Source organism: Labeo rohita, chromosome 21 (assembly GCF_022985175.1).
Source record: "Labeo rohita strain BAU-BD-2019 chromosome 21, IGBB_LRoh.1.0, whole genome shotgun sequence".
In the NCBI taxonomy this organism is placed as follows: domain Eukaryota; kingdom Metazoa; phylum Chordata; class Actinopteri; order Cypriniformes; family Cyprinidae; genus Labeo; species Labeo rohita.
The window spans coordinates 28,232,591-28,244,496 of NC_066889.1; the positions used below are offsets into that span (position 1 = coordinate 28,232,591).

The following is an 11,906-nucleotide window of genomic DNA, read 5'->3' on the forward strand; positions in this document are numbered from 1 at the left end:
AAATAACTTACAAAAAAACAGACTTAATTATTTCAAACTAGTCTAGGAAAAACAGTGTATTTGCTTGAATATAACATAACTTGTACATAACTTTTTTTCTTATGTTCCCCACAGCGAACGTGTGTGACGATGAGTTACTCTTGTGCCAGAACGGGGGGACGTGCGTTCAGAATCAGCGCTGTAGCTGTCCGCCGGACTTTAAGGGTGTTTTGTGCCAACAGTCGCGCTGCGACGGAGGCAAAAAGTGCAATGGTGCCAGCGCGCTCACGTGGAGCCTGGCACTTCTGCTCTGCCCGCTCCTCGCCACCCTGCTGGGCTCCGCCGCCTCCTGAGAGACCCCTGCTTCACCACCAGCAGGCACCAAGAGGGCCAGATGCTCAGCATCGCCCTCTACAGGGTGCAGAACGCCCTGCAGGACATCAAGAATGAGACAAAAAGACTCTCTTAGAGCTGGAAATCAATGGAACTCAAAATGTGCGCCTCACATATACGCTGAGGACGGATAATACCAAAAACACACACACACTACACACAAAATCAACAAGAAGTGAGCTTCTTGTGCAATAGCTGCGAAATGTAATACAAACCGCACTTCCTTCACTCTGATTGGTCAGTGAGTGGGGTGTGTCCTCACAGTGATCGGAGACTATACAATGTTTTTCAGGAAAGGTCCGGCTTCACCTTTTTTTTTTTTTTACAGTCCCTCGCTGCAGTTTTTACCATTCAGATGTATGTAACGAGCGCTCACTGTTATTCGCTAAAAAGCAAAGAGTATGATATTATTGTGATATTTGTTATATCATGACTATTAAGATTTTAGGCACTGTACCGCTGGTTGTTATAGGAATGTTTGTTGCCACAGTTAGAGATTGTTGATATTTACAAAGTATTCGGGACACGAACACGCTATCCAACTCGCAAGAAGAGATATCTAATCAAATGGAATTATTATAAACCCACATTATTTGACTATTTTTGGTAGAGAATATTTTTGTTTTGAATCTACATAAGAGACAGATGGTTTATTACACTGTAAACTTTACAGCACACAAGCTACTATAGTATGAGAATCTATAATGTAGAGTTTACACTGTCAGGTATTACCGAAGATGAATTTACGCACTAAATGTACCAAGAAGAATTTATTAGATGGCAAACTCTATTGAAATGTACGGGATGGGGTTTATTACACTTTATGGTTAACAGATTTACAAAGTAAAAGAACTGAATGAAATTTTATGACACTGTAAACATTACAGTAAATGTGACTGTTACTTGGCCACGTTTGAAATGTTTCTGTGTGGATCATTTCTTTAGCACTACATAAAATCACATTTCATAACAGTAACTTATTTTTCCTAACAATAACTTTAAAAACAGCATAATCCACTTTATATGAATTGTAAAACTCAGTCCTTTTGAACTTATACAAATATGTTTGTGTTGTAGTTTAAAGAAATACTACTATAAAAGGGAATAAAGGACTTTCAGAAAAACACAAACTTAAAATGATTTACAGGAATGGCAAAAAAAAGAGAACAAGGTGGAAATAAAGAACATAACTTACAAGAAGTCTGTTCTTTTTTCTATTAATTCATTTTATTTAATGTTTTGATATTGTCCTACAAATTTCAGTGATTTCATCAAACAGTGTTTTTAAGTGAGACAAACCAGCTAATAATACCACAAAACACCAAAGAATTTGACAAATCCATTGTTTAACTTACTGGTGTTTGTGCTGTTGTTTTCCCTCCAAAATGACATCACTTCCTGTAGGATGATGCCATTAAGGAAATTAACAGCTTTTGAAAAGTTAATTTAAAAGTTTAAAAATTTAAAAGTGTTTTATAAAAGACTAAAAGTACAGAAAATAATGAGAAAACAGTATAAACCTATAACCGATTACAAATTTGTTCATAAAGGGAAATAATAAATTAAAATAAAACAATTATAAGAAACATTTAGAATATTTGTTTATTATTTTCCAAATTAGTGCAACACATGACAAAAATTGCAAAATGCACTTAAAATTCACTTAATTTTATTTTTGTACTGACTGCAGCTAACTAATATGATTTTCGTCTTTAAAAACTGTTTGTTTATTATTTTATCCAGTCTATTAAAATGCATTTTAGGAGTGACCCAGTCAAATCTTCAATATAAATAATAAAATAAATAAGCTTTCCATCAACGTATGGTTTGTTAGGATAGGACAATATTTGGCTGAGATATAACTATTTGAAAATCTGGAATCTGAGGGTGCAAAAAAAACAAACTACTGAGAAAATTGCCTTTAAAACTGCCCAAATGAAGTTCTAAGTGATGCATATTACTAATCAAAAATTTAGTTTTAATATATTTCCGGTAGAAAATTTATAAAATATCTTCATGGAACATTATCTTTACTTAATATCCTAATGATTTTTGGCATAAAAGAAAAATTGACCATTTTGACCCATGGCTATTGCTACAAATATACCTGTGCTACTTAAGACTGGTTTTGTAGTCCAGAGTCACATATGCCACAACAAAACCTGCAACATGTACTTAAACCAACAAATAAAATGGTCTAAAATTCATTTCATTATAAAACTGTGAGCTACGTGACATGACTTCTATTTTTAAAATTTCATCCACTATATTAAAAGAGTGGGGTACGAGTGACCCAATCAAATCTTCTACTGCCTTTTATATAACAGTCGTAGAGGAACCCAGAGAGAGTTTTATATTTACTTTGGTCTGTCCGGTCACCGGCTTTATGAAATATCTGAAAATGACACCCGAGCCAGTGAGACAACAAACAGGATGCTGCTCCAATAATGTAAAATTACAACAAAAGCAAGATTCCAGGCCTTTGCTGACCCGGCATCTTTCTGACGAGAGAAAAATGCTGTGTCACGTCACAGCCGCAGAGTGTCCTGCACCTGAGAGGATCAAGCTTTTACCTTAGTCAGCGGGCATTGATTAGCTTCCTCAGAATATCAATAGCGCACACAGGGAGGATACGTCAAGATGGGTCTTTATGAATCCAAAGCGGCATTCTCACCACCTTCAGACAGAAACAAGATTATAACTATGACGCACATACAAACAGGTCATAATTGGAAATGAGGTTGGCTCAAGTAAGTAGAGGTTTATGTTTCCTGAAATCTTTGCAGTGTAACATTATATATGATCTTATTAAACACAAACAACTTTAAACAACAGAAAATAAATAACAGCATACACCATGTAAAGTCAAATTTGTTTCTATGTAGGTAAATTTACACCAGAAAGCCTTCTAGCAACACAAATACAACCACATATCACTAGATAATAAGACTGAACCAAATTGAACTACTGAGTTTGAGTTGTAAAGGTTGGGTAAATTTTCTGCGTAAATCTGTAAAGCATTCATGTGAGGTTTTTGGCCACACATTATGTAGACCTGCATAGTCCTGTTTTAGGGAGTATACAGTTGCTTGGCCCTAAAACTGGGGCAAGGCAAACTGGTGTAAACCTAGAAGCATTGCACCCCCTAGTGGAGAAACAGACACTGCACATTTTACTATTACTACCTTCAGTGTTCTTAAGTCCCTCCCTCTTCTTAAGTTGTCTTTATTGTTCCACAGGAACAAATCAAATCTGTGCAGGTGAGAAATATAAGTTAGGAAAATGTAAAACAAACTGTCTATAAAAATAAAGGACATCTCGCTTAGGAGAAAAACAGCCAAATCTGGGGTTGTCTGTATATGGAGTTATACAGAATGACCACAATGAAGTCACGTGATCCAACCAACAAACAAAAATATATAGAAAATATAGCAAAAATATGAAGATAAGCATGATGTACTTACCATAAAAGAGATATACCTTTTTATTCATATTACCTTTATTTTTGCTTTATCTGTTTCCATGTGGACTTAATATTCTTAATAAGAACTGATGCTCATGTTATCCAGCATTTTGAAAACGTCACAAAAATTAATAATAAAATATATATATTTTTTATTTGAAATTTCAGTTCAGGGTTGGGGAATGGGGTTGTGCTGAATATTTCCATCAGGGTACATTTCTGTGAATTTCTATGGGCTCGAAGCAGCGCTGGATGTCATGCTGTAAACCAGTTGTGGAGACCGAGTTTCTCCAGGTCAATCCGCTGCTTTGGGTCAAGCTGCAGACAGTGACTAATAACATCGCAGCATTCTGTGCAAAAAGAAGCGAAAGATGTATGATTATTACCTTAGATTTACATTTAGGTTCTATTTTGTATGATTCAGATTTATAATTGTCTATTGCTAAAGTGAAGATCTAACCTTTTGACAAGCCATCTTTGGCCCAGGTGTTACTGTTAATCCTTTCCAGGTCTTCAATCTTTGGGAAATCGCCACACAGCAGTGCAAACAAGAGGACCCCAAGTGACCACACAGTTGCTGGTTCTCCGTGGTACTTGCCGGTCAACAGATACTCAGGAGGGCAGTACTCTCTTGTGCCTGGAGAAGAGATTTTGTTTGCATTAACACAGGATTTCAATTAGATATTCATTATCATGCAAGAAATAATTTAAAGCTATCTGATTCACAACAGTGTATGATTCACTCATACATTTGATGGATCATACATACCAGCAAAGGACGTGTAACCTTCGTCAGTGAGGAAGTCGCCACACCCAAAGTCAATCAATTGGACTTCGAGTGTGTCCGGGTTGATAAGAAGGTTTTCCATCTTAATATCCCGGTGCAATACTCCACGCCGGCAGCATGTTTGAGCTGCGAATGTTGCTTGGCGCATGATGACCCGCGCCACTTCCTCTTCAAGGGTCACTACTTGCCGCAGGAGAAACCAGTTCAGTTCCTCACAAGGCATGGGTCGCTCCAGGACCAAAACGTAGTGGTCAGTCTCCACACGCCAGTCCAGAAGCCGGACGATTTCCTGAACCCTGGGGCCTTCGTTTGCCAGAATTAACAGTGCAACCTCAAGTGGAAGAGGCTTGGAACAACCGTCCTATAAGAAAGACAGTTGTATTATTTACAGTCTGTGATTAATCTTAATATGAAACTGAAAACAGTGACAGGAAAAAGAGAGAGAGCACAGTCTACTTACAATGCTGATGAATTTTCTGAGATGTGTTGGAGACAAATTTGATCGCCACCTAATCAACGAAACATAAAATGGATTTGTGTAAGAATTACATACAGTTATTAAGTTCAGACTTCACATCATTTCAATCAATAACCTTGAACGGACATGTGCATTTTCATTAATTTAAATTCTAAGCATGTAGAGCATGTCTAAACAAGTCAAATGCTCTAAATAGTGAATATAAGATAAACTAAGAGTGTTTGCATTTGTCAGATAAGCATAATACAAAACAAAAAGTATTATTTAAATATTGTAAGTAATGAAAACTGATACCTGTAGGCCGTCCTCCAAACGAGTTGCTGCATAAATGGTTCCACAGCCTCCTTTACCCAGCTGACTGCTGATTTCATAACGGCATGAATTGATGTCTGTTAAAACGTGTTGACATAAACATCAATCAGTGCAAGTTAAACCAGTCAACAAGTTAAACTCTAAAAGTGCATACTGAAGTCAGTGTAAAGCATAAACCACTGAACTGCTGATTAAAGACTGTGTGTGTGTTGTATGTTAGGCTTATGATACCAAACTAACCCATTATTGTGCCGTTGTTGTTCTCCTTGTCTGCGATCTGAAAGAAAAAGAGAAATCAGTCATAATACATAATAATACATAATACAGTACACAAACTGCATAGAAAACAAATGCACAAACATAAGCTACATTCTTTGGATGTATAAGAACAGGTAAAATCATTTCAGAAGGTCTAAACATACAGTGCTGCAACTTGTGTGAGGATTGACTATATGACAGTTACAGCATGTACTGAAAGCTAGTGTAAGAAAGTCTACAGTCTGATAATTAAACCATTCAAATCAAAACTATTTCAAAATCAAAAACGTATTTACCATGAACCAGTCGTGGAGACTGAGTTTCTCCAGTTCAAGCCGGTGTTTTGGGTCGATCTGCAGACAGCATCGAATGAAATCGCAGCATTCTGTGCAGAAAGAAGAGAGAGACAGACATCGTGATTATTACCTTGAACTTCACACCTGATGTCTTTGATCAAGTCAAATGGTCCAAATGACCATACATAATTAAGCCACTTGCTTCAGGTGTCCATTATGCTAAACTTTAAAGATTTGAAATGAGAATTTTTGCTGAATTGAAGATCTTACCTTTTGACAAACCAGTTTTGGTCCAGTTTTGATCATTGATCTCGCAAGCAGATCTCGTTTATTTGGAAATTTCCAAAAAGCATCACATACAAGAGGATACCAAGTGACCACACTGTCGCTGGTTCCCGTGGTACTTGCCGCTCATATGATACTCAGGAGGGCAGTACTCTCTTGTGCCTGGAGGAAAGAGATTTAATTTCCATTAACACAGCATTTTAACTAGATATTCATTATCATGAAAGAAATGATTTCATTCCTTTTGATTCACAAGTTTGAGACCCACTTTACAGCTTTGAGGGATCATACATACCTGCAAAGGATGTGTAACCTGCATCAGTGAGGAAGTCACCACAGCCAAAGTCAATTAATTTGACTTCGAGTGTGTCCGGGTTAATCAGAAGGTTTTCCAGCTTGATATCCCGGTGCAACACTCCACGTAGGCAGCACGTTTGAGCTGCAAATATCACCTGGTGCATTATAACTCGCACCACGTCCTCTTCAATAGTGCCCTTGTAGCACCTCAAATAGTCATACAAGGACTGACAGGGAATGGGCCGCTCCAGGACCATGAAGTAGTAGTCAGGCTCCACACGCCAGTCCAAAAGCTGGATGATTTCCTGAACCCTGGGGCCTTGGTTTGCAAGAATTAATAAAGCAACCTCCAGTGGAAGAGGTTGGAAATAACCGTCCTAGAAAAAAGACAGTTGTCAGATGACTGTAAGACTTAATTCCTAAACAAAGTCAGATGCCGACTGAAAAATCAGTCTAAGATCAATGTTAATATGAGATGTTTGAAATTGAAAACAGTGACTGAGAGGAAAAACAGAGAGCACAGCCTACTTACAATGCTGATGAACTTTGTGTTCCTGTTGGAGACGCATTTTATCGCCACCTGATCAACAAAACACAAAGGAAATGTAAGATTTGCAATTCATTTGTGAGCAGATTTTACATCATTTCAATCATTAACCCTGAACAGACATCAACAAGTTCAATTCTAAGCATGCAGAGCATGTGTAAACAGGACTTTAAATAGTTAATATATGGTACACCAAGAGTGCTTGATAAGGAGAGTGAGACAAGAATAATAGGACAAAAATGATTATGTAATGCAGATTAATACCTGCAGGCCATCATCCAAATGAGTCGCCGCATAAACGGTTCCAAAGCCTCCTCCACCTAGCTGAGCGCCGATCTCATAACGGCGTGAGTTGATGTCTGTTAAAAGATAAATAAGAGATATTGACACAAAATGTCAATCAGTGACTGCATTTTTCTAAAAAGTTTTCTAATTTATATATCAATAAAGATGCTACACTGAATAGTTGTCCCCTCATACACAAATATAAATTTAAATTAAATCTTGTTGAATGTTAAAAAAGTTAGTTAGTCATCAGCTACCATTAAACAAAGTGCATATTAAAGTCAGTTTAAACATAAACCCATGAACTGCTGATTAAAGAGTGCATATGTGTTGGAATATGTTATGGTTACGGTAGCAAACTGACCAATAATTGTTCCATCCTGCAACTGGCTTGACTGAGGTGGCACAGTTGCCTCTGTCTGACAGACTGTAGCTTTAGGAGCATCAACACTACAATCAGACATGTCAGAGCAAGTTGAAGGGACACCTTCACTACCGTCAGACATGGCAGAGAGTGTAGTTTGAAGGACGTCATCACTACAGCTGGACATGGTAGAGACTGTAGTTGGGAGGACATCATCACTACTTTCAGCCATGGGAGAGACTGTAGTTTGAACAATGTCATCACTACTGTCAGACATGGGAGAGACTGCAGTTTGAAGGACGTCGTCATTATAACTGGACATGGGAGAGATTGTATCTTGAAGGATGTCCTCACTACTGTCGGATGTGACACACAAAAAATCTTCAGGGATGCCGTCACTACAGCTAGCTTGGAGGACGTCATCACTACTGTCCGATGTGGCACACAAAAAATCTTCAGGGATGCCATCACTACAGCTGGACGTGGCACAAACTGTAGCTTGTGGGACGTCATCGCTACAGCTGGACGTGGCGCAGACTGTAGCTGGTGGGACGTCATCGCTACAGCTGGACGTGGCGCAGACCGTAGCTGGTGGGACGTCATCGCTACAGCTGGACGTGGCGCAGACTGTAGCTGGTGGGACGTCTTCACTAGAGTCAGATGTGGCACAGACTGTAGCTTGGAGGTCATCATCACTACAGTCAGGTGCAACTGGAGTTTGGACGGAGTCGAAATTAACACTGTCGAGAGCATGGAGGACATCGGCACTCCATTCGGACAAATCACCAACTAATTCTTGAAAGTAGTCATCGCTCCAGTCATCATCATCGACTTGAGAGCAGCTGGTGTTTGATTCTTCGCTCCGGACATTATCGACTTCAAGGAAACCACCGATAGGTTCCTCCAGCGATAAATCTTTACTCCAGTCATGATCGACTTGTCGATCTAAAAGAAGGAATAATGCGAACCAAATGAACCACATATTAATGGATACTCTAACTTAAGATCAGTTTAAAGATCTGACCTTAGTTTGGAGTTTGTAGAGTTAAAGCTCTAGCAAGACATACAGTCAACACATTTAGTCTGAGAAACAGTATTTGGCTTTCTCAAGCCAACTTAATTAGGTGTTGTTACATTGATTTAAACCTTCAGTGAATTCAATCCGGGTAATGCATTTCATTGTTTGTGTAAATGCATGAAAACATGATCTTGAGACAACTGCTTAGTTTCCATGTACTTCTGTGTTGCATATTCCCATAACATGAACATTTATATAATTTACCATCACAACTCTTCACAGGTGGTACATCACTCTGGCCTGGATTTTCTTCTTGGCCTGAGTGGGTACTGTTGACTTTTTTCCTCTCTCTCTGGAGTAAAGCAATTACTCCGAGTAAAGAAAAAAGTACCATTTTTAAATCGTAAGTAGCGTTGGCTGCAAAAAAGTGAAAAACACTAAAGTGCAACGAACAACAAACCGACTAGCGTTGGCTGCAAAATTTGCAAAGCGTAAACAATGCAACTAGCAACGAACCGCGAGTGATTCTGTTGTGATTTATCGAATAGAATCTTTTTAATCGGCAGTGTGACGGACATTCCAAAGTTGCTAGGAGACTGATTTTGCGTTGTGGTCGGGGGTTCTGCATTGCCGCGAGATAACCTGTAGCTTGTGTAGTTTAATGTACTTTATGGAAGCGGAATAAAATAGATTTATTTAGGAAATCATCATATCAGTGCTTTCTTATTAATCGGTGCCGATTTAAGTCATTTATAGGTAACAATTATAGATAAAACACGCAAATTGGTGATCGCAAGCACTTGTATTTTCATTAAAACGCCAGAAATGACCACATAATCCATTTACACTGCAATTACAATTGTTTAAATAATGTTTTAAATGATCATTTTTAATATAAAAATGTGAAATGCTGAGGTAAACGAAATTATCCTGTTATATATAAAACTGAAACTCCAGTAGATGTCGACTTGTGCTTATTAATGAATCGTAGAATCATTAAACCAATTCGTTCAAACCATCTGAGTCACTCATGAATGAAGCAAGTAGACACTTTTATGAATGGATTATTGAATTATTATTAATACGATTTTGATTGACTGTTCTTGCATTTTCGTTGGTCAAATGCGGCAAAAAGAATCAAAATGTACAATGCTGTGTCTACTGACAGTACAGTCAGTAGACAGGGACAGTTCACATCTTGGATTTTGGGGGCATTTCAAACCTAGCAGGTTTAAGTTATGCCAATGCCAGACTAGCTTGCTTGTTGTTAAGCATAATAAAGGACTAAGTTAGGCTGGCTGACTGTTTTGAAACGTTTAAATAGTGGTTGTATTTCACAACAGAGACAAACTGTGCCAAAATTTAGCGCAAACTTCTTCGTTACCTGGTTGTCACCAACGAGTCAGGTCAAGGAGCCATTCATTTCGCTCCGGAGGGCGGGAGATTTGCGCGCGTTAACTGTGGCGCTGTGAAAGAGCGGGAGAGGCTAGCGCGGGCAAGACGCCATATTGAATTTTACGTGGATGAAAACGATCAAGTGAGTGGTAGATTTTAAAGTCTTTTCAATGACACACACAGTAAGAAGATCCTAAATCATGTGATTATTTGCCAAATCACAGCTTTCACAACTGTTTTATGGAGTTTTTGTCCACTGAACGTTTTTTCAGCAATCGTGTGTTGTTAAACATAATCCATTGAACGCTCAGTGTTTAACATTACTCAATACTAAGACATGTTGCCATTGCATTAAGATGTTACAGGAGCCAATACTCCTTAAATCTATAAAAGCACATCTGTGAACCTGAACCACAAAACCAATCATACGGGTTAACTGTTTTTAACTGAGATTTATACATAATTTGAAAGCTGAACAAGCTTCCCATTGATGTATGGCTTATTAGGACAATATTTGGTTGAGATACAAGTATTTAAAAATCAGCAAGGTGCAAAAAATCTAAATATTGAGAAAAATGCCTTTAAAGTTGTCCAAATGAAGTTCTTAGCAATGCATATTATTAATCAAAATTAGGTTTTAATATATTTACGGTAGGAAATTTACAAAATATCTTCATGGAACATGATCTTTACTTTATACCCTAATGATTTTTGGCATAAAGGAAAAATTAATAATTTTAACCCATACAATTTTTTTTTTTTTTTTTTTTTTTTTTAAATCTATTGCTACAAATATTACTGTGCTACTTAAGACTGGTTTTGTAGGCCGGGGTCACATTTTATTAAAAGCATGATTTACTTATTTTTTGTAATAAATTGATTGGAAGTAAATAAATAACTGGCAGGATTATTGGTGAAAAGAAAAAGGAGGAAACCACCTGCAATGAGATCACTGATTAAGAACTGTATGAAAATAAGTGTTAGCACTTGGCAGTGTGTTTTGTTGTTGTGGAAAAAAAAAAAGTCTTCTCTGTCTTGCAGAATAATTCTCAGGAGGTAGAGTGCTATAAGTCAAAAGTCAAGATGCCTGCAGAACATCTGAATCTGTCTCGACAGTCATTTCATTACAATTTCAGTACAATTTCAGTTCAATTTCATTATGAGTGCACAGATCATTTTTTGATATGTACTTTTCACAGTTGTTTATTAGTTCTCATAATACTTGCTTTAATGTAGAAAACCACCTGCTAGTCTGTTTTTTAAAAGAAAACTTCCCATATCTACCACTTTCTAGGTGTCCAAGGTTGTAAAGCATGTACATTATGTACATTTTAGGATTTTAATAGGTTTTACACACGTTAGCTATTGTGCATCCTGTGGAATTTCCCACCTCTGGTACTTCCTTCTGTATTTTCATTTGTGCAGTCACAGCCTACACAGTCAGTCGGTTTGGCCTTGTTCACAGTTCACATACGAGGCAACTAACTCACAAACATGCAAAGTATCCTCCTCAACTGTTTTCTATTGAAGATGAATAAAACATTGCATCACTGTTCTGCAGGCATCTCAGTTTTTTTGTTTTTTTTTTGTCTCAAGCAGTGAAGTCTAATTTTTGGCACCTGGAGATTTTTTGAAAGAGATGATTTTATACAACAATCACTCCATGTCTATATTACGTAGCAGAACAACTGTTACTTGACATCCATATACCATAGTATTGACCCATTTCATGTACTTAGTACACAGACT

The 11,906-nt window shown here is 37.6% G+C and overlaps 1 protein-coding gene and 1 pseudogene across 2 annotated transcripts in view; one reads left to right on the plus strand and one right to left on the minus strand.

Annotated features, from left to right (window-relative positions):
* The window catches only part of ntng2b (netrin g2b), a 70,363-nt gene extending 68,814 nt beyond the window's left edge, over window positions 1-1,549 (plus strand). For both annotated transcript variants that reach the window (XM_051093382.1, XM_051093381.1), the window contains one exon: window positions 115-1,549. In XM_051093382.1, coding sequence (XP_050949339.1) covers window positions 115-332 — 218 coding nt within the window. In that variant the 3' untranslated portion in view covers window positions 333-1,549. The remainder of the gene's footprint in view (window positions 1-114) is intronic.
* Window positions 1,550-3,908: 2,359 nt separating this feature from the next.
* LOC127152198 (uncharacterized) lies at window positions 3,909-9,156 on the minus strand (annotated as a pseudogene).
* Between the last annotated feature and the right edge of the window lie 2,750 nt (window positions 9,157-11,906).